Below are 24,991 nucleotides of genomic sequence, written 5' to 3' on the forward strand. Positions count from 1 at the left end.
GATCGTTATTTTAAAATGACGTCATTATTCACTAATAATGACGTTATTTTAAAATTATTCACTAATAATGACGTAATTTTAAAATAACGATCCTAAAAGACCTACGTCATATAGTGATATGACGTAGGTCTTCAATACTGACGTCATTGCTGTGACGAAAGCATAGAAACTTACTTAAAAATCGTCTTCATAATTCTGTAGCAGACTGCATTTGCCTTTTCTTATAGGTAGGTACTCTCCCCGCGGGAATCAATATACATATTTTGTAAACCAATTAAATCCTATACATTAGACAGAGACCAGGCAGCAGCGCTCTCTAACAAACCTGAGAATGAGCTGTCTTCGGCGGTATTACCGAACCGATACGACCTTCAGACCTTCAAGAAAAGAGCATACTCCTAAAAGGTCGGCAACGCACCTGTGACTCCTCTGATGTTGCGGGTGTCCATGGGGCAGCGCTGATCGCTTACCATTAGTTGACTCGTCTGCTCTTTTGCCACCTATTCTATAAAAAAAAATCTTTTATACTGCGATCTTCCGCTCACTAAGCAAAACCTCTACTGTATGTAAAGGAGACCCATAGTGAGGTAGTGGACTACCTCGAGCTGTTTTGATGTTGACGATGGTGATAGTGGTGTAGATCCCATCACTAAAACATATTTACTTTTCTTAGTACTATCATAGTACGGTCATTAAGTACAGTAAATAAGAAAAAAATACAATAGAGGCAATTCACGGTACGCTTTGTTTATATTACAGAAATAGGCGGTCTATGTAGACGCTTCTATTAAGCTTATTATGCGGAATATTTGCAAAATAAACATTTTTTGTATGCGAACAATTACCACTTATTTATGTTTCTGCATACCACTCTTTATAGGTTTTACCTTCACGACTTGCCAGTATGCTAATTAGTATCAAAATACTAAAATTAACCTTGAATTTTTTTGTGCATTTTTCGTCTAATGACTTAGGAAAACAGACTGAGACTAGGTGTGGTTTATGGCAACGTCACGCCATTTTTCGAGTAGGCAGAGGTGCACATTACGGCACTTAATACCGCTGTACAATGTGCACTTTTCACCATTTGTGTTATAAGTCCCATGTAATAGGGGGTGAGCCTATAAAGTTATTAAGTTTTCAAGTGCATACACATTTAAATAAATAAATCTCTCTCTCTGGTCGGTCCTTCATGTCTGAAGATCGTGGTCATGGTGGGTGATTCTGGCGCGCACGAATTGTCTCCATCGGCTTCTGTCTGATGCTATGCTAACGACGCTATAAAACTTTGTTGCTTTCGTGGTCTTGAGCTGGTCAGACCATCTTGTCGGCGAGCGGCCTCTGGATCTTTTGCCCTCCGTGTTTCCAACAATGACCAATTTCTCGAGGCTGTCGTCTTCGCGTCTCATTATGTGGCCAAAGTAGCTCAGCACACGCTGATAGCACGTAGCTGAGAGACGCTCCTTGATTTTAAGCTGTGAAAGGATTGACACATTTGTGCGTTTGGCAGTCCACGGAATTCTCAGCATCCGCCTCCAGCACCACATTTCGAATGCGTCAATCCTTTGCCTCTCTCTTGCTTTGATGGTCCATGTTTCCACGCCGTACAGGAATATCGGGAAAATCAATGCTCTCACCAGGCGCATTTTGGTTGTGTTGGTGATGCCCCTATTCTTCCACAGCCCATTAAGGCGGGTCATAGCGTCCCTGGCCATAGCTATACGTCTCCTTATTTCCGGCTCGCAACTGCCATCGTTACATATTTGGGAGCCTAAGTAGATGTAATTTTGGACGACGTCTACACCAATGTCATCAATATCAGCTAACTTCTGAGCACGGTCTACTATCATAAGTTTAGTTTTGCTCCTATTGATGGCTAGACCCAGATTCAAGCTCTCCGCCTCCAGTTTCTGCAGAAGTAGTCGCATATCCTCCATGGATGTTGTTAAAAGGACAGTGTCGTCGGCATACCTAAGGTTACATATGCGCTTCCCTCCTATCGGAAAACCTCCCTCCCAGTTCTCGACTGTTTTGCGGATTATGTACTCTCCATAGATATTGAACAGAACTGGAGAGAGTATGCAACCTTGTCGAACTCCCTTCTTTGTGACGAATACATCAGACCAGTCGGTATCGATTCTTACGAAGGAGCGGTTGTTCACGTAGAGGTTACGAATAAGGCGAACGAGATGTTCGGGCACTCCCATCTCTCTAAGAACCGTCCATAGCTTATCCCATCTCACGCAGTCGAAGGCCTTACTGTAATCTATGAAACATAGCACTACGGGGTTGTTGAACTCTCGGCTCTTCTCTATTATCTGCCGAATATTGAGAACCTGCTCTCTGGTTCCTTTACCCTTAACAAAACCAGCTTGCTCTTCGGGTATTTGGCGGTCAAGGTAATGATGGAGCCGATGGTTTATGATGTTCAAGAGAACTTTGCTGGCATGCGAAATTAATGCAATGGTTCTGTAGTTGCTACATTCCGTGGTAGAACCTTTTTTATGAAGTGGTACAAAAACCGACTCGGTCCATTCTTCCGGCCATTGCCCAGTGTTCCAAATAGCGTTACAGATGTTGGTCAACATTGCTATGCCTTCATCGCCACAGTTTTTAATAAGTTCCGCCGGAACTCCATCCTTGCCAGGAGATTTACCAGGTTTTAGAGTTTTCACCGCTCTTTCTACTTCAGCTGGTAAAATATCTGGTTCCTTTTCCTGTATGTCCCAGGGTAATGGTGTTAAGTCAGCAGAAACGTCATCATAGAGTTGGCTACAGTATTGATTCCAGCGACTAAGTACTTGTTTCACATTTGTAAGTAGTACTCCATTTTCTGCTTTTATTGAACACGTTTTGAAAGCGCACGTTCTGGTGAGATCTTTAACTTTCTGAAAAAGGTCTTTGGTCTGATGCTTTAAAGAGTTCCTTTCCAGTTCCTCACAGAGATTATTAATCCGGTCAGTTTTGTCTCTCCGACATCGGCGTTGTATTTCGGCGCTTAGATCAGAATATCGCTGATGGTCTTCTTCCGAGATCAATCCTTTTTCCTTTAGCATTCTTCTCTCCGTTATAGCGCGCTCGGTGTCTTTTGTAATGAAGTTCTTCATCAAGGTGTTATGAACTGCGTTTTCTTTAGCTGCCTGTATTATGACTTCCTTCATGCCACTCCAAGAGATTACGCCATTTCCAGGGTGATTATCAATCTTGTCCTTGAAGCTCTGTCTAAATCCGCTGTAGTCTACTTTTCGGAGGTCTGGTGTTCTGCTTGGTTTCTTTAATTTTTTGAAACGTATTCTTAGAACAGCAGCAAGGAGCTGGTGATCGCTCCCACAGTCCGCTCCAGGAAAGGTAGTGGCGTTCAGAACAGACGATCGCCAACGAGATTTTATAAGAATATAATCTATCTGGTTCCTGTATCTGTCCCCCGGCGATATCCACGTGTATAGCCTACGGATATGATGTTTAAACCAGGTGTTTGCGATAGTCAGATCTTCTTCACTGCAGAATTGCAGAAAACGATCACCTCTCTCGTTTCTCTCTCCAATACCATATTTTCCAACTACGCGTCTAAGGTGTAAATAAATAAATGGCCGGTGACAAATAATTATATTATAAACTTAGTCCCATTCAAAATTAAACAATACGATAATACAAAAAACAAAAAAAAAAACAGGAAAATCGCATAGAAAATAAACAGGGGAAAATCGAGAAGTTTCCTTCGTTCAAAAATAATAATTTTAAACTCGGAAAGTGGAGTGAAACAATAAAATAAATAAACACCTGTCCATTGAAACACTGATATAATGCGCTATTTTCGTACACTGTAGTGTCACAGCGAAGTGTCAACGTACTATTTATTATTAGTGCGCGTACACTGGCGAGCAAAATAAATTGGACACAATTATTATAATACATAGCAGGTATAAAAAATTTAATGTGTCGTTGGTCGAGAGGATGTGCCCATGTGAAACGAAGGAGTGCAGTAAACTCAGTACTCATTAGTACAAGTTTGCTTTACGTTTAACGAGATGGAAACGAAAGCGCGTTCGGTGGTGCTCTGATTCGTTGGTTCATTCGCACTGGCCAATCAGAGTATCGAACACGCTTTCGTTTCGATTTCGTTAAACGTAAAGCAAACTCGTACTAATTACTACTGAGTTTCGGATTTTATTTCTACGAGTATGGCAAATTTTGTCTTTGAAAAATCTCACATAAAATAATACATATTCAAAGTAGTTTAACAACAAATAAAAATACTCTTAGATAACAAAATAAAAATACTTTCAAAACAAAATTATAATATTGTAATTTACGAAAGATTAACTTGGTTCCAATATTTTTTAAGTTCTTTTATATGTTACCACGTATTATGTAGAATGTATTATTAAAACATCACGTTTACATTTTAAAATGACTTCTGAGATGCATGAAATAGGTTTCTTAATGAAATTTGCTAAAAAACTGGTTTCAAAAACACTAATAAATTGGCTATTGATTATTCGTTTAGAATAAAACGATTGATTAATAATATCTATTTTAAACTGAGGTCATTTTTTTTATAGATTCTTAGGTTGTACCTAAGAATCTATCATTATTATTAAAAAACTAGGTTCTGCCGGCCGCTTCGAAGGCGGCGCCGTTGGATTAAATGTGTTTTATTAAAAACTATAATCTACCCCTGTTCTAAATTTCATCCCGATGTCTTCAGCCACAATACCCTGGGCATTTTTTGGTTTTTCGAACTTTTTTCAGTAGTAGCACAGAGTCTGGAATTGTGTCCAGTATATGGCAATAGACTCACCCCCTATTACATGGGACTTACAATATGAATGGTGAAAAGTGGCTGTACATTGTACAGAGGCATTACGTGTCGTGTAAATGCACCTACCCTGCTGTTGCTGCCTACCCCTTCGGGGATAAAAGGCGTGAAGTTAACAATACTTAATCCGACCTGGGAATCAAACCATTTAATAACTTGTGCTCGTTATTTCTGCATACTCGTTGTAACGAGGCGACCTAGAAATTATACTGACTAATTAATGTCACATTTATGTATGCAAGCACAAAATATGTTGTGTACAATTGTTAAGTAAACCTTTCTTAACATTGCCGATTTTTCCCTTCGAAAGTACGTAGGGTAACTTACAATGTTTATATTTATGTAATAAATAGCTTCTTCCAGAGGCTTCGCCTGCGTTAATTGTGCCGTGGGATAATAAGTATCCTATCACTCAAGGCAGCTCATATCCTGACTGTATAAGAGTTTGATACTTCCTCTCACCTCACCCAAGGCTCACTCACAAAAAACCAACCGCTTTTTGTTCACTAAGTGTATCCCATACAATAAATTTCTTATTCTTTGTGTGCCAAAACTAGTTGTTCCATGTTTGAGTGTGATGTGTATGCGAATTGTAAACGCTCTCGCAATTCAGTAGAATATTCTAGTGTGAGGCCAGGTTCTAATAAAACTGACCGACTCCAAGCTATTGCAATCCTTAAAACCGGAATCGATCCTGAGTACCCATCCCTGATAGCAATCACTCAATCAACAAGCCAGTTACTATTAATTACATATTTAAACGAACGGTAGCTTCTAGTTTTTTGTTCATAGATAGTAAAAAACCTAATCAGTACTGAATGGGCCGCCATATCACATCAATTAAATCATCAATCAAAATGTGTTTATAAAATATGATTGGAATAACTATAAAATACTTTATACATGCCTTTCCTCTTTCCTATTTATTTTGTAACTTGCTGTGCTGGACAGATTGTATTTCCACCACCTACATGTGTCTTGTGATTGTATTTCCTTATGGATGCAAGAAATACTTGAAATAGGTTTATAAATTATTAATTTAGATGCAGATTTCTGTCTTATATTTAATCACTGAGGGTTGGTTTTTCCAAAGTCAGATAATTTTATTGGGGGAATAAATTTGACAATATCATATCATCAAATGCATTTTTATTCTACAAATAAGTATTGTCTGTTAATTGAAAATCAACCCTAATTATAATAAACCAAAGATCTAATTATTATGTGTAGGTAATATTGATATTGTCAATGAGAGAAAAAGATATTATATATTATCCGGTTTTGACCAGTATTATAAAACTTATCTAACAAACAACACATCTGTGTAAAGGCGGTTTTAATTATAAACTGGATAATAGTTTCTTACAACGTGTTACTACGAGAATTTTTCAATAATCTATTAAGTGGCATCGTCAACTTCTCAACCATTATTTTTTTAGTAAAAAACCTTTTAGAACTTTTTGTCGAAAGAAGTTTTTATCGAAACCAATACACATAACCATTTAGTAGACATTTTACTGAAATAAAAAAACATATTTTTTTATTATTTTTAGACTAAAAAGTCAATTTTCTTTCTTATAACTAAATGGCCAATTTTTTGTGCCATCAATTGTAAAGTTTTTATTCGTAGTAAAAAATCGCTTTTGAGATGTAGTGTTTTTTTTTTATTTAGAAGCGTGCCAGTTGCACTTAGGTTTTTTTTTTCAGGTGTTCAGCTGAAGATCTTCAAATTGTTTTCTTTTTGTCAGTCCATGAAACCACTCAGGTGATAAGGTTACGTCATTTTACAGTTCTTTACGTGATCTTAAAATAATATCGTGCATAAAATTGAATAAAACTCAGTAGTTTAGTTTTTATTTTTGGCTTCTGCTCGTATATCGATGAACTATTAAAAACAATACACAATTTAATGTACAGTTTTGAGTTTCCTATGATTTTATTCTATGTACCTATAGAATTAAAGATATGTCTAATTATTTACAGAACAATTAGAAATATGTACGTGTCCTATTGAAAACTGAATTGAAAATAACGTTCAGTTACTCTATACCAGTTTATTTAACTTGACCTTTTCTAACTGGTACATTGGTATTAAGTATCAAAGCCGATGTCCCGGGGTTTGACTCCTGCTGTTATACCAGCACACACAAACACAATCAGTGTTAAACTACAAACAAACACATTGATGAGTAAGAAGTCCTACTAGTCAGTTCTAAAACGATATTTTCTTCGAATTTTGTATGAAATAGTGCGTTATGATATGACGTCAACAGATTTTTACGTCAAATTGTATAATAATATGACGTCATCAAATTGTTACGTCAAATAGCAGACTTATTTCTAGAAATTTAGGTAGAAAAATACGAAAATGAAGTAGATCATCAATCAATCTATGAATAAAAGCGTGATTATTTTTTTATATTTTATTGTATTGAAAAATCGAAATAATTTATTATTGACTGAAGAAACTATCAAGTTGACTAAACGAATAATATATGAATCCTGTATCTGATAAAATCCTGATGGCTCCATCTCGTTGGGGAACGTCTTCACGATCTCTTGCCTTCGGTGGTTATTTTTTATGGAACACGCCGAGCGAGCAGACGATGGTAAGCAATCGCCTATGGACACTTAAAACACCAGAGGCGTTACAAGTATGTACATTGTGCGTTGCCAGCCTTTTGGGGTTTAGGCATTTAAGGGTTGTTGGGGAATCAGGGATTGGGAAGATTACGAAGGGGGGAATTGGGCCTCCGGTAACCTCACTCACTCCGATCGAGCCGGCCCATTCGTGCTAGAGCATGTTGTTGTTGGGAACACAGAAGGCAAGACATTACTTATAATAAAAGAGTTTTTAAGTAGACCCACAATCATGAACTTGTCTCAAAGTTGTTATAGACGTCGTAAATTAAACCAAAATATACATAATATCATTGATATGATAACAAGTATCAATAAACCAGTTATGTATTTTTACGAATTTCCATTACATCAGCATATTTATTACGAAAATTATTGGGCATTGACGATGAAGGACTTACTTAGAAAACATTAAAAATAAATAACAATGAGTCACCGTTTTAAATAGACGTAGGTTATTTAATTTTTAGAATAATACATTATCATTTTAGACTGAATCGTTGGTCCAGTGGTCGCAAGTGCGACTGTCGGACAAGAGGTCTCAGGATCAATTCCCGGGCCAGGCAAAGTATTTTTGGGCTTTTTTCGACTTTTCGAAAATTTCTCAGTAGTAGCACGGAGTTTGGAATTGTGTTATATGGCAATAGGTTCACCCCTTATTACATGTGATTTATAACAGAAATGATGAAAAGTGGGTGTACATCATAGTGGCATTACGTGCCGTAATGTGCACCTCTGTTTAACCCTTCGGGGATAAAAGGCATGACGTTGCTTTTATAGTTTAGAAATCTGTATATAATTCTGCAATGTGTTAGAAGTTGACTAAACACTCTTGATGGACTTTGTATCCCATTTAACTTTAGCTTCGTAAAGTTAGACGTTGTATTGCACTATGTAAGAATGTCGTTCTCTTTAAAATGCATACTTATTCATTTTCATAATTGCTTGCCTTCTAATAGTCGGTTGTGACTGAAACGGCTGAGTGGGCTGAGAATGGGCTCAAGTTCAATAATTGAACTGAGTAAACTTTACTTGTTATAATTTTTTGTTTTATAAATAAGCTAGCCACTGTAATTTTATTATACGTCTATTGGTATGAAACACTTTCATGTTAATAAATCTATTCTTGCATAATTTTTGTGTCGAAAAATGTGTCTTAACATCTCTATCCGCTGCGGACTGCTTAGCGGGTTACCGGGGTTCCGGCTCGCAAAGCAGGAATAGGAACTAGGAACGGGGTGTTTTTTAGTCAGAAACAGTCTGACATTTCCTGTCGCGTCACACAAGGCGGGAGAAATCATTGGATGATTTTCCTCCTCAATAAAAAAAATCTCTATCCATTCTTGAAATAACTAAACATCATATCTAGATTATCTACGATTCTGTTGATTACAAAACGTCATAATATCCGTTCTATCGTTACATTTCAAGTCACGAACATAAAAGCAACATGCTACTAGTATCCAAACAACTTTTATTGCAATGTTTATTTATTCTAACCGCCTACTGGCTGGTATCAATGTCATTGTCGGCGATGATTGACAGGTGACGTCATCTGTCACGCCGTCAATCATAATGACAGCGCGCCAATGTTTCAAAACGTTCCAATTACGACTTTATTAGGTATTGTGTAAATATTTTTTTTCTTTAGTTAGGTGCTCTATTTTTTTTTTGTCTATTCTTTTGTTTCTATGTGCTAAAATATGTTTTGGTTCTGTAAATATGTTTTACGCAAACTATTCAAGTGGGTAAAAATTGTTGTTTTGACAGCTGTTTAACGTTTTCAATTAGGTACATAATTGTGTTCTTGAAACACTTTAACTCAACCTTGCCGTATTCAGCAGTAGGTATAGTTTTTCAGGAAGTCTAGTTGTTTGTATTAGCTTTTCGTAGTAATTTCGCACCTCACATTGTTTATATTACAAACTAGCTTTTGCCCGCGACTTCGTTCGCGTGGAATAGTGACTTCCGGCAAATTTTTGGTTTTAACCACAAAGTTCCCGATCTCGCGGGATCTCTTCAAAAATGAGATGTGGAAGATATTCCAGGGAACTCTTCAAAAATTAACATAATGAGCTCTGCGTTTGAATTTAATAGATGTATACTCACTTAGGGCATTGAAAAAATAGTTTAAAAACGGACTTAAACTAACTTAAAACTAAAGAAAGCTACGAATTACGAATTTATAACAATTAAAAAAGAAACTATATTACAACCTATCCTCTATGTTTTTTTTTTTTTTGTTTTTTTTTTGTATCGCGATGGAAATCCTCATGGACTTCCCACGCCGTGGGGACGACGGGGGGGTGTGCCGGACTCTTACCGGCTAAAACCACCGCGGTGTTCCTCCACTGCCTGTGGCCATGATCCGGGCTGCCCTCGCGGATTCACCGCACCCGGCAGGCTTCGACCTACCGCTACGTTTGCGGCAGGTCCCGCCACGTTAGCGGCCCTGGGAGGCTGCTTCCCTTCCTCGAGTAGCGCGCGTGGAACACTACGCTAACGCCTACTCTCGCCTATACAGCGGACGTCTGACTCCCCCAGTCAGTCGCCCGCAGGCCTCTCCTATGGAGGTCGTAGATCGGCTGCCGCCTCACGGCGCTGACGATCGGCGCGTCTACGGCGGGAGGGAAAAGATGTTGATTCCCTCTCCCTTTCAGCCGCTTCCTTTGCCAACATGACTTGTTCACAGAAGGAAGCGACTCCGTCCCATGCACTCTCACTGTCGACCATAGCTTGTAAACCTATCCTCTATACTATAATAACCAAGCTTAAACTAAATAATTTAAAAGAAACGACTTAAATCTAATCTAATTAAAAAAAAAAAATAGACTTACAATTTTATTAAAAAAACTAACTACAGTAAAATAATCGATATCAAACTAAACCTACGTTAAATAGTTTAACCAAAAAACCAGGAAAACCCAACAAATAAACTTATTAATTGACAAATACAACGAAACCAATTTAGAATATACGAAACAGCAGGACCACTACAGACAAATAATCATACGACTGATAATACACTTTTTCTACGATAGTACCGAAGCGCTCGGCCGATACCCAACCAAATGAATGTAACGAAACCATAGCGCGATCTATTTCGATCCCAACGCCATCTATCGAGGATAAAGACAACTTGGATTATTTATTTATACTCCGTTCGGGCATTTTCTTTGTACTAAAAGTTTAATTATATTGATATTATTTTTTTCATACCTTTTTACTATTTATTTACTTTTTTTCGATGAATTAAAACAATAACATGAACCGAAGTCGTGTAACGATCGACATAGAATTATATATCGGGTGTAAGGGAAACGCTTCCGAAAACAAAAACAGGCGATAGTGCTGGTGATTACTGATACGAAGGCACCAAAAAAACGCGAAAAAAAACCAATTTTTTACACTTTTTTTTTCGGTTTTTTTTAGGTCACTAGCCTTTGATACATACAAAGAAATAGAATCGCAATAAAAAAAACCATATTCAGTAATTATTTTTCAAAACGCAATGTAAATTAATTCAATCAGCTGTGAAACCACGGGTCAACTAACTCGACCGCGCAATACTTTGTTGCACGTAGTAGGCACAGCGGTACAGACTATGTGTGCGTGGGCGAGCCCTACACTACTACATACGCAAACGTCAAGCGCCAAGCCGACGCGCCTAAAATAAAACAGAGGTGACAATAATGATTAAACATGCATTATGCCTACACTGCTAACATTTTATTTTATTATTTTACGTAAGTTAGTTTTTTGTTTTTATGCTTTTTTAACTTCACTATTCTGATTTATTATTTAATCATCATTCAATCATTTAATTATTATGTAATTATTAAATCATCTTTCTAAACGAACGATTTTGCTTACTTTAAGTAACATACCAACATGCCGTATAAGTGACACTGAGATAGTTTTATCCCTAACGTCAAGTACCGTTAGGTAGCGATAGTAGGTATTAATTTAGTCCGTTTTGCTTCACCACTAAGAAGCCTTCAAACGTTCATGCATTTAGTTTGATTCTCTATTAATTAATTTATTAAAGGTAAAATAACTGAGAAACGTAATTAACCACGAATAAAACAGTAGCAGACAAAGGAAGCAAGAGGAGTGTCTGCAATTTATTATTGATCTTTGAACAAGAAGATGGCGCCGACACCGCGCCGCCACCGGGTAGATCTTTTCGGGGAAGTTCGAGCAATGTTGCCACTTTTATTTGAATTTTTGTATTAAAATTTGCATTTGTTTCTTCTTTATTTCTTAAGTGTGCAAAAACTCTTATGAATCAAGTAACTATTAAGATTTCTCAAGTTCATCAGTAGTAGGTCATGGGGTAAAAATCAAGACCTCGCAACAAGGTATTTTTTGTTTTTTTATTTCGTCTAAGTATTATTTACATAAAAATAAACTGGCAACACTGTTGGTACTTGTGCAACCGTGCAACAGTTTTTAAGTCAGTATTCCCTTGCGAATTACGTAGACGCGCCTAATTTTGTTCTGGTTACGTTTTTAGATTAAAATTACAGTTTTGTTGTTATTGTTAGTTAATTGTTAAGTTTCTTGTTAGTTATTGTTAAGTTTGTGTTCGTGTTGTTAAGTTTGTGTTCGTGTTGTTTATCAATGCCACAACAATGTACAGTGCTCGTGAATACGGCAACATGTTGATGGTGCCCCGCCGCACGTAGTGAGAAGTGTCCGTGAGCGTCTCTCGGTGATGTTGGAAGACCGGTGGATCGGCAGGCTAGGGCCACAAGCTTGGCCACCCCGTTCGCCCGATCTAACCCCCTTAGACTTTTTTTGTGGGGGTACGTTAAGGAAAGAGTGTTCGACCGCGAGTGTTCTAGTGCGGATGAAATGCGGCAAAATGAGCATTCTAATGAAGACCCAACTTTGATGCCCCGTCTTCATGCGGAAACATATCGCCGAGCCCGCCTCTGCATCGAGATGAATGGGGCACAATTCGAGCCCCACCTTGTTCGATCGCAAAGAATTTAGCTAGGTAAGTGTTTTACAGTAAACAATACGCTTCAACCTATACCGACGTATTGGATGAATAGGCGCGTGTTTCACCGTACCGCCCGCCGCGCCGCTGGATCGTGCGGTACGGTAGGTATGAAAATTGCGCGCGCGTGCGATGTCGTTTACCTTAAATTCTGTACGCTGTACATTGCGGTTTTGAAAAATACTAAATCACTAATACATTAACCATTTGGTGAATGGTTATTGTTATTAAACTGTGTTCGTATAATAAAGCAAAAGTCTTTTGGCTTCGAGAGCGTTTTCCTTACACCCAGTATACTCCGTTAGAGCATTTTCTTTGTACTAAATGTTTTATTATATTGATATTATTTTTTTCATACCTTTTTACTATTTATTTACTTTTTTTCGATAAATTAAAACAATAACATGAACCGAAGTCGTGTAACGATCGACATAGAATTATTTATAAATAATTTATTTCTTATTTTTATTTTTTGATTTTTGAAATAAAAATATATCTATGTCCTTTCTAAGGTTCTAAACTATATCTGTACCAAATTTCAACCAAATCCGTCAAATAGTTGCGGAGATTAATGGTATAATAGAATGGTAGCATAGAATGTTCGACGTGATTCTTTAATTTGACATAACTTTTTTATTTATGAACCGATTGACATGAAACAAACACTAAATGTAAATTTAAGTATCCCACAATATATTCGTGAAAACCGCATCCAACTCGGATCAGCCGTTTCTGAGATTAGCGCGCACAGACGAACAGACAAACAGACAAACAGACAAACAGACAAAAAAAAAGTTAATTACATTTTTGGGTTCGACATCGACATAACAATAACCCCTGCTATTTTTTTTATTTTTATTTTCAATGTACAGACAGCACTTTTCTACGATTTTATTATATGTATAGATTATATTTAGATTTTCCTTAAATTACTTCATCCACTGATGAAAACCGCATACAAAAGAGTTTAAATAAAACTTACTTAAAAAGGTTTAAGATACTTAATTCAGAATTTTCAATTTTCCTTAAATTACTTCATCCTCTGATGAAAACTGCATACAAATGAGAATTCAGAATCTATACAGTCATGCATATAATAAATCTGTAGAAGGGTCAATTCTGTACATTGAAAATATTGAAAAAATAAATAGCACACCCCCGTTACTGGATCGATACCAAACCCAAATATGTGATTAAAAATGTTTTTGTCTGTCTGACTGTCTGTCTGTCGGTATGTTCAGACATCACGTGAAAATTAACGGTTCGATTCCGATGAAACTTGGCTTTCTTTTTCCTGAAATGTTTTGATTCACATTTATAATGTGATGTATATCTCTGTAAACAACACATAATTATTCATTAAAAAACCTATACATATAAGTAAATAGCCAATCTAGTACAGAATTAGACAAACCCATTAGATGCCGGAAATTACTTCACAATGTACTGATTGCATATTGACGTTAGGTGCATCCTATTATTACTGTACATACAGAACTACGTAATATCAGCACAATGTGATGATTAGCTTCCATAGTGTCCTTTATTCGGCCATGGATTGTTGAACTAGTCTAGACGCTATTGAGCGATGATAACAGTACCTACATAATAAACTGACAATGTTTTTGAAGAGAAGTCAATCTAGTACATAGTATCCAAGCCAATCCAAGAGTGTGACACTCCTTCTTGCCTTACCCAAGGCGGGAGAAGTCATTGGATGAATTTCGCCCTATAGTCTATTTCCATAGACTACGTTTCTCTACTATCAATATACATCACATACTCGAGCTGCGCATATTCCTCGCACAGCTACTTTGCAGCGGCACATCTTCATTACATATGTTAGCTTAGCTAGCTAGCTTAGAATCAGTAGAAACGGTCACACAGTTTAACTATTACATCAATGCACAGAAAAGCACCTGCTTAGCTTAATGCAGTGGTCTCTCACGAGCTTCCTCTCAGATATTTCCGAACACTGTAATCGCCACAACTCCGCATATTAATAAGTCATTAAGTCCTCGTCAAGGTTAAAAGGAGCCACGTCAACATCAATTTTCTGACACCTTATTCTAAAATAATAAATTAAATTAGTTTTTGGTTTAAAAATAAAACAAAGAAAGCATTAGTATCACACCTGCATCCAATAAAATTATGCAAATTAGTATAATACATATTTGGGTCATATATGAGATGTCTGAGAACACCAGTAAATTATCCTTACACTGTTATATTAACATAAATTAATTATATTTTTATTTTTTATTTTATTTATTTTATTTATTTAACTTTTTGCAACTTATCGTACAATGGTGGGCTTAATGCCATAGGCATTCTTGCTAGCCAACCTTTAGGTGATGCAGTGAGAATGTGGTCGGTGCAACAAAGTGATAAAAAGAATCAATTGACAAATTATATACTATCATGAGATATATATAATATAATACAATATATATAATATACTACAATATATATAATATAAACCTATATACATTTTATAATAATATAATTATACCAAATACATGAATATCATAGTAGTCTGCCTCGTTTTGGTCGAGTAGCAAATTCAATTTATAAGAATATCTAGAGATAAACAGAGGAAAGTCTCTGGAATAAAACCGAATTTAAAATATCGCGAGACGTCACTTCTAGGTACGTTTTATACGTAGAAATGACGTATTTGCTCCCACTCCTAAACTTTGATTCGGTTTATCTAAGTATGACAAAATACGTGTCTAATATTTTGTTATTACCTAACTGACGGACTAAATAGATTTTTAATTTTCATACCACGTCATCATCCCTATTCTATGACGGAGACTCAACAGATGCATCAATACCTATACTAAAGATATTAATTTATAAAATGACAGAAATAGCACAAGTATCAAAAAAATGCAATTAAATAGTGTGAAAAATGTAAATTAATGTCTAAGATTCTCATATACCTGACACTACCCTATAAAATATAAGCACTAAGCAACAATCTAGAATCTAGATTGGACTTCGAGCTAGACATCGGCCAGTGACCTAGGTTTTTGTCGACACGCTCTCAAAAACTGTTGTCACACTTTATTTTATTATCTTGGACAAAAGACGTGAGAATATCACGTTTATTTAATTCTTAATTCTTTTAGAGTTCCTTAGTAAAAGGTTTAAGTCTGTTTTACTTGCTGCCGCGCAACGTGTAGCGGGCTGGTTTCTCGCACGGAGCAACTCTTTGTGTGATCCACAAATTGTTGTTTCGGTTCTAGGTGTCATGTGTATGTGAACTAGTACGTTTATAAACGCACCCACGACACAGGAGTAAAACTTATAGGGAGGGGCAATGTTTTGAAAAAAAAAATATTTTACTATTCATTGATTAATACCGAATTGCATTATCTTCCAGCCAACCGTAAAGTGGTGCATAGAAGCATTATGGTAGGTTTCGAAAAAGTATCTAATGATAAGGGAAGGTGTGATATTGCGTATTAAAATATAATGTATTATTTAATTTCAGTCTAGCAATTATAATTAGGTGTTTGTCTAACGATATACAAAGCTACGGATCCCTGTGTGAGCTAGCCAGCTTAAACATGCAATGAGGTAGCCGACATTTTTACAAATTATGTTTGAGGAAATTAGCATTTGGAACGTTTACCTACATAATTAATGAATGGTTGCCTCGCATCATACTCGAATTTAGCATTACCTAGTGTTTAGTGCTTTGTAAAAAATGGCTTCCTAAACATTTACCTACCCACACACGAATAATAGCTGTTATATATATTTGAAGATGTGGTTTTGAATTATATTAATTTATCGAGTTTTTTTTTGACCCGCAACAACAATTTATGGATCACACATATTGTAACACATATAGCGAACCGGCGAATCGAACCGGCTATACGTCGCGTGGCAGCCGGATGCCTAGCCACCGCGCCAACTTAACTTTCTTGCTCGTTCTTTTCCATAGGAATCTACACTTTGTAGCGAGCAAATAGCTTCACTACAGGACATTTTGTTTTTTTTATATTGTAATATTGGCTTTGACGTCTAAAAGTGCCCCTTCCTGGTCTATGTGAAATAAATAATTTTGACTTACATTACAGGCACCTAAATGGCTATACCTAATCTTTCTACGTTATTAATTATTATGTTACAACAATCCAACACACTCTGATTAATGACTTAGCCCATTTTTAATTGGCACAAACAAAAAGAAGGTCTAACTAAACAATACAATTAACAAAATCTTTTTTAGAACTCAGTGTCTAACGAATGAGTGTCAAGGTTCCGATGTCAGAACTTCAGACGGATGATGTCAGAACTGGAGAAGTTAATTGTTGGTTAAATAGTGAATTACAACAATTAGTGGACGCAAGGAATGCGTTGCTGCACGGTCATTTATAGATCATTACGTTTGATGAGCTAGAAGCCTTTTTTGAGGGGAGAAAAATCATCTAACGTCTTCTCTCGCCCTGGGCGAGGCGAGAGGGAGTGTCAGACTCTTACTGACTAAAAACCACCCCGTTCCTTCTCTTGCTTTTTGAGCTGGAGCCCCGGTACCCGGTCGGTAGTCCGCAGCTCCGAATCAGCCTTATTGGGCCCCAGCTGTGGTAGTCTGATGGCTCTTTTAGACGCGCGCGGAAACCGACGCAATTTATGTGCTTATACTGCACGTCAGGTTCTGGTCGGCTGGCGAGCTACCCTTGCTCGCCACCCTTAACAGTATAGGTCGTTAATTTACAGTAAAGTGAAATCTAGGTGCGAAATGGTTTGTCTTGGATTTGATTACAGGGATGTTGGCTTTCAGCAATTCAGAGTCATTCATGAGTCAAAACTTATGAAACTTATGAAATATCTAGTCAAAACTAGATATTTCATAAGTGCATCTTTGGTTACAATTTTAATTCAAAATAACAAAAGTTACATTATATTATAAACAAACAACATCTAATGATTCTGCTATGTTATATTGTTGTCTATATCATTAAAGCGATAGATTAAAAGTATTACATCAGTGTATCAATTAACGTTACATTCTCAACTTCATAAATTGCTTCCTTGATACAAGAATGTCAGGTTTCTGTTGTATTTTAAGTATTTATCTATACATATAATAAAATCGTAGAAAAGTGCTGTCTGTACATCGAAAATAAAAATAAAAAAAATAGCCGGGGTTATTGTTATGTCGATGTCGAACCCAAAAACGTAATTAACTTTTTTTTTGTCTGTTTGTCTGTTTGTCTGTTTGTCTGTTTGTCTGTTTGTCTGTTTGTCTGTTCGTCTGTGCGCGCTAATCTCAGAAACGGCTGATCCGAGTTGGATGCGGTTTTCACGAATATATTGTGGGATGCTTAAATTTACATTTAGTGTTTGTTTCATGTCAATCGGTTCATAAATAAAAAAGTTATGTCAAATTAAAGAATCACGTCGAACATTCTATGCTTATACCATTAATCTCCGCAACTATTTGACGGATTTGGTTGAAATTTGGTACAGATATAGTTTAGAACCTTAGAAAGGACATAGGATAGTTACATTAATTTAGTTGGGTATCGGCCGAGCGCTTCGGTACTATCGTAAAAGAAGTGTATTATCAGTCGTATGATTATTTGTCTGTAGTGGTCCTGCTGTTTCGTATACCTATTCTAAATAAATTGGTTTCGTTGTATTTGTCAATTAATAAGTTTATTTGTTGGGTTTTCCTGGTTTTCTGGTTAAATTATTTAACATAGGTTTAGTTTGATTAGTAGTTACTGTAGTTAGTTTTTTTAATAAAATTGTAAGTCTAATTTATTAATTAATTAGATAGATTAGATTTAAGTCGTTTCTTTTAAATTATTTAGTTTAAGCTTGGTTATTATAGCATAGAGAATAGGTTGTAATATAATTTCTTTTTTTAGGGTTCCGTAGCCAAATGGCAAAAAACGGAACCCTTATAGATTCGTCATGTCTGTCTGTCTGTCTGTCTGTCTGTCCATGCGTCCGTATGTCACAGCCATTTATTTCCGAAACTGTTGGGCCTACATAGTTGAAACTTTGTATGATGATGTATATCGTTAACCGCTATTCGAATTTTGAATAAAAATGAATAAATTTAAAAATTAAAGGGGGGCACTCCATACATGGAACTGATTAAAAAAAAATTTTTTTTTCAGCTAACATATCCGTGATGGGTGTCTATGGATAGTTCTTTAAAAAAGACATTAAGGTTCCTAAAACCACTTTTCGTAAAAATCAATCGTTGGAAAGTTAGACGCTTCCAAAGTGGAAAAATGAGTGTCCCCCCCGCTCTAACTTTTAAAATAAGAGAGTGAGAAAACTAAAAAAATATATATGCTGTAGATTTCAATAGAAACTAACAAGGAAAATTGGTTTGAACAAGATATCATTATTAGTTTTTAAGAAATAAAACATTTTCAAAAACCGCAAATATAACTTTGTCGTTCATACAAACACTATGTAAAACCAAGTTATTTTACAACTTTTATATTATGTCATCTACTTGCTGCTACGGAACCCTTCATGGGCGAGTCCGACTCGCACTTGGCCGGTTTTAATTGTTATAAATTCGTAATTCGTAGCTTTCTTTAGTTTTAAGTTAATTTTCATCTTAAGTTCGGAAAAATTATAATATTTCTTTAGTTTAAGTCCGTTTTTAAACTATTTTTTTCAATGCCCTAAGTGAGTATACATCTATTAAATTCAAACGCAGAGCTCATTATGTTGATTTTTGAAGAGTTCCCTGGAATATCTTCTACATCTCATTTTTGAAGAGATTCCGCGAGATCGGGAACTATGTGGTTAAAACCAAAAATTTGCCGGAAGTCACTATTCCACGCGAACGAAGTCGCGGGCAAAAGCTAGTTATTGAAATATGTTTGGTTACATTGTATAATTATGTCACGTCATGTATAATTCTGAAATACCAATAGGGTAGATAAGTAATTTTTATTTTTATTTCCGTCTTGTAGATTATTTTAAACTATTAGACACGTATTTTTTATTTTCTTACGAAAAGAAATACTTTTGATAACATTGATTTGAAATATCGCGTGACGTTACGTTTAGGTACGTTTTATATGTAGAAATAATGTATTGGCTCTCACTGCTAAAATGGTGGTCGTGATAACATGGTTGTATCTAGTGTAGATCCTGGCTTACAGAAGTTGCAGCAGTTTGAGAAGGCTTTAATGGGCTTGTTCCACAAAAAACGACCTCTACATCACACCAAACATTACCATTAGTTACGTCACGTCAATTTTAAACGTGTGTAGTATGTGAACAAACCTTATACCTACTCATATCGTAGTCGCTGTGTGATCTAAAATGCCGATATCTAAGTGACTCTTGATTGCTCAAAGCCATTCTGAAGTAGCTAAAGATTAATGCTTACGTACTAATTAACTAAATAGGTAGTGATAAATTGTATTAATGGATTTGATATCTTAATGACACTTTAGAGTTCTTTCTAAGTACGTTGTTCCACTTCATATAAATGCACTATCCCAATGTGCTCTTTGGTAAATATATTAAACTAGAGACCCGCCCCAGCTTGAGGGCAATAGTAATATATTATGCATATATTATACGTATAAAACTTCCTCTTGAATCACTCCATCTATTAAAAAAAGGCTTCAAAATCGGTTATAAAGATTTCAGCATACAAAGGGACATAGGGACAGAGAAAGCGACTTTGCTTTGTACTATGTAGTGATTAAACCATATTAACTAAAAAAAACCGCAGCTCCGGTGCTCTAGGCTCTACAGGCTATAAAATTTCACGCTACGACTAATAGGAGCCCAGCAGTTCGGATGAAACCGCGTTGAAGTAAGTAATAGAAAATAATTCTATCAAAAAATATCAGTATGACATAGCTACTAAATATTTCAATAAACTATTTAACGACTTGACTATAAATAAACATTATGTCCTAACGACTCGTTTTGGAAAACAATGTGCTTTGTCTTGGCTATAAACATTATTACACTGACATTTTATATGCTATAAAATTTAAGGATTCACTGATGGATTTGTTTTAGTATTTGTCGGCATTTTATCCTTGCAGTCTAGTTAGGAGTTAAATTAGCTAGTTGCATCATAAGAACCTTTAAGTACCTAATCCCCAAAAGGCCAGCAATGCACTTGTAACGCCTCTGGTGTTTCGGGTGTCCATGGGTTTACCATTAGGTGATCCGTCTGCTCGTCTACCGGTTTATTAAAAGTTTTACCCGTTTATTGTGCAAACTAGAAGTAAGCGCGAATCCTTGAAAGCTAACAAGGTGGAAAAATTGAGAGAACTATCAAAACAAGAAATCAAGAAACTCGAAAATAGTTAGGTGTCGATCTTGGTGGATCTTGCTCGGTAGAGTAATATTTTTAACCATTCTATTACCAATCTATTGTTGTTATGAACAAATACAAAATATTTTAAATTTTTGATGCTTTAAAAAAACTGATAAACACAAACGCAGCCTGAAACCTAATCCGTCTAAAGTCTAGACTTAAAAGTAAATATTTATAAAAAAAACGAAGATATACCTAAGTAACAAATTATCAAAGCTCACACAAACCGAAAATGGTATCGCCCAAAAAGGGTGCCCCACAGATAAATAATGACGTCATAAAAACAGGCGAGCCTATTTTTTGAAACAAGAACGTCGATTCATTTATATTAACCACAAACAAGGATTGACATAAAGATAAAATAGTACAATGTTGTTCTTTCATTTTAAATTTGGAATGTCATTTGTTTTTTATTTTAACTGCTATTAAAGTTTTAATGTGACAGTTAAGACTCTTGAAGATGTAGGTATGTTTGTTATTTAATAAAGCCCAAATTGCTGAACGGATTTTTTCAGTTTTGATATGGAGAAGATAATGAGGTATTACTTATCCCGGAAAAATACACAATTCTTATGAAAATAAAATGTCACGAGCAATATTTATTTTACTCACTAGCTGACCCGGCAAACTACAAATAGTTCAAGTCCAAAATTTGCCAAATAATTCAAGACTAAAATTAGCTGAGTTTAAGCGGGACTAACGAACAACAATTGATTTTTATAAATATAAGTATAAGTATATATAAGTATTTTAGACCATTAGGATAAAAATGAATAACTAAAATGCATGTACGCGCAATACCTCTCTAACAACTGCACCAATTCTGACGATACCTCCATAATTTCTAGTTAGGTCCTTCAAAGTGGGACGAAAGTGTTATTAAAAGAAAAAAATTTAAAAATTATCTTGTAAAGTCCAGCATATAAAGTCGAGACAATTCACTAGTTTAAAACAAACATAGAAACAACGAGTAACTGAATACAATTTCCATTGACCATCATTGATCATTGCTTCAATTATCGCCATATGAAGAGTCTCCGAGATATCGATAAACAGACGCCTACAATCGATAAACAATGTCATTATCGAGTATCGACCTCGATGTGTCGCGTCTCTAGTTAATGTTCAACAGAAGTTTCAGATATTGTCTCTGGTTTTTATGTTGCAAGAGTTGAAAAATGATCGTGAATAAAATTTATTTGTTGAATCGAATCGATTTGATGTTGGGATTTCCAAATTATGTCATTATGCATTCTGAATAGGTACTGAAGTAGTAGTTTTGTTGGTTGATTTATAGCTGACAATAAACTGTAATACTCTTACGGATTAATAAAGTAGCTATAATGCATGAATTGACGTGTAATCAGTTAAACATATCTCTTCCAAACATTGTACTACTTTTATTAAGTGTGGGAGAGCCATGCTTCGACACGAATGCGTCGGCTGGACCGGAGTTATACCAAGGCCTCACAGAAAACCGACGTGAAACAACGCTTGCGTTGTGTTTCGTTGTGTGAGTTAGGTTATAGGCCCATTTACCCCCCTTCCTAATCCCCGATTCCCCAACAACCCTTAAATTCCTAACCCCCAAAAGGCCGGCAACGCACTTGTAACGGCTTTGGTGTTTCGGGTGTCCATGAGCGGCGGTGATTGCTTACCATCAGGTGATCCGTCAGCTCGTTTACCGGCTTAGACCATAAAATAATAAGCCTCTATATTTCACACATGAAAGCGCACCACAGACAACTTATCTGAAACTGTATAGTATTTAAAGCGACATAGCAAACTTTCTAACGAAACCTATAGACTAAAAATCCGACCCGGAGCTGCGTAGCGGGTTACCGGGGCTCCGGCTCAAAAAGCAGGAGTAGGAACAGGGTGGTTTTTAGTCAGTAAGAGTCTGACAATCCCTCTTACCTCGCCCAAGGCGGGAGAACACATTGGATGATTTTCTCCCCTCCAAAATAATAAGCTATAAATAAACTATTATACCAAAGTAAACCTTCTTCAAAAGCCCTATCTAGATCTCAGTCCCTGACTGGTGACCTTATGACGTCATACCGACTGCCTATTGAGTATTGAATGACATAACTTTAAATATAGAACTTGTATTGTTATGAGACCCTGAATTGTTACAACTTGAGTTGATTTATTCATGCTTAGGTACTTGTTTACTTCATAGGTGTCGAGATTTCATGCTAAGACGTTTTCTGATCTTTAGGGTACTTTTCCACCAGAGCTGTGCTATGCTACGTTGCTGTGGATGCGTTTGGCTTTCACCAATCATGTTCATTGTTACACATAGCATAGCACTGGTAGAAGCGGAGTCAGCTAAATTATGTTTTTTTTTTTTATGGAAAGAGGCGTGCTATGCTTTTCTATTATCAATACATCGCATACGCGAGCTTCGCATCTTTCTCGTGCAGTGGAAACGGTCACATAGTTTCACAGCTTTGCTATTACATCTTCGTAGCATAGCTACATAACTTTTTTAAGGCTACAGTCGATGAAACAATTATAATGATTACCTTAATTTTTCGCGCTCTCGTTTCATTTTCGTTTATCGCAAAGCAAACTCGCAAAAACGATACTGAATGGTTTTTAAAATGTCTCTTTATAGTCTTTCAATATTTTTTTAAGAATTTTCTAACCTATCCATTTCTTCAACAGTGAATGCACGGTGGCCCCTAGCGGTGGAAGCGAGTGGAAGTGTGACGAGGATCCTTGCATGATCAGTGACGAGGTGCTGAGGAACGTGAGGGCAGCCGGCCTCTCCTGGAGAGCTGCCAACTACAGCCAGTTCCAGGGCAAGAAGCTTAAGGATGGACTGATTTATAAACTTGGTAAGTTGTGAACTTATTATACCAGTAATCTGTTATTTAGACTAGGATATCTCCTAACGACTAGCCAGCGACGTAGGTACGGAAAGTAGAATACCTTGGGCGAGGACAAGGTCAACTCTTGCTGACTAAAAATTGTGCCTACGCCCCGGTAACTGGTTGACAGTCCGCACTACCGAAAATATTTTACCTAGATTCGGACCCACATCGTCGTATTATAGCAAGCTCATTAACCAATCGCCCGCAACCACTACCTACACTTCTTCCGCCTAGGGTGAGGCGATAGAGTTATAGAACAAAAAAATCGAACTTCAGCAATCGATATGTTACAATCAAAATTGAAAATCTCCATTTAACTTAGACAAGAGATCGACATCCACCAAACTTCTCATAACATTTCCAACCATCGAGCCATTTGAGTTTAAACCTTATTTATACGAGCATAAACTTGAATAAAGCTCAGCAAAACACACAGAAGGCTACGATTATGATTTGACTATTTACTACCGTCATTTGTTTTAATGGAAGTGCATTGTTGCTAGGAAAGATTGTCACTTGTTATATACAGCGTGTTATTTTTTGTTACATTTGTTTTAAGTGAAATATTATCCAATGACTTCTCCCACCTTCGACAAAGCGAATGTCAGACTATTACTGACTATAAATCATACCCTTCCCTCCTGCTAATTTTCTAACCGGAGTACCGGTAACTTGCTAAGCAGTCCGTAGCTTCGGCTTCGGCAGCTACTGGGCTCCACCTGTGATGGTTTAGCCATAAGGAATCTTGTCTCTGTAATTAGAATCACAATATAATGAAAAGAAAGAGTATACTTTTTCAGTAAGTAAGTTCACATACACATCACATTTTGACGAGTTGCTCCGTGCGGGAATCAAACCCCCGTTCTTGCGCGGTTGCTTAGTCACCGCACCAACCTTGCAGTCAATTATTACTACGTCATTTCAAACCAAAGCCGAATACCATATAATATCAAAATTAAAACTTTCCAACACCCTCTACCACGTATCTACAATAACTCTAAATATATGATACGATGTTGCTACCCGCGATCACAAGCCACAATTGACGCTAATAGAACATTAACTAATATATTTTATTGTACACTAGAGATCACACTGAAATAGAATACAAACCATTGTCTCGACGGTAGAATGGTCAGAAATTATTGCTACCATTTGTAATTAATTCTTGGGTTTAATCCCAGGACATGTAATATAGTGTTTTGTCTGGAAATGTGGCAGGGGTTTGATTGGGACCAGTACCTTTTAGATCTTACTACTCTAAATATGCTGTCGCCGCGTCAGCGGTTAACCGATGCGACTATCAAACCTTTAAG

General features: G+C 36.5%; 1 protein-coding gene across 1 annotated transcript in view; it reads left to right on the forward strand.

Annotated features, from left to right (window-relative positions):
- Window positions 1-24,991, forward strand: part of LOC118277207 (uncharacterized peptidase C1-like protein F26E4.3) — a 72,480-nt gene that overhangs the window by 37,219 nt on the left and 10,270 nt on the right. Inside the window, exon 4 of the mRNA XM_050696549.1 lies at window positions 23,467-23,639. Within this exon, the coding sequence (XP_050552506.1) occupies window positions 23,467-23,639 (173 nt within the window). The remainder of the gene's footprint in view (window positions 1-23,466; window positions 23,640-24,991) is intronic.

Source organism: Spodoptera frugiperda, chromosome 10, assembly GCF_023101765.2.
Source record: "Spodoptera frugiperda isolate SF20-4 chromosome 10, AGI-APGP_CSIRO_Sfru_2.0, whole genome shotgun sequence".
NCBI lineage: Eukaryota > Metazoa > Arthropoda > Insecta > Lepidoptera > Noctuidae > Spodoptera > Spodoptera frugiperda.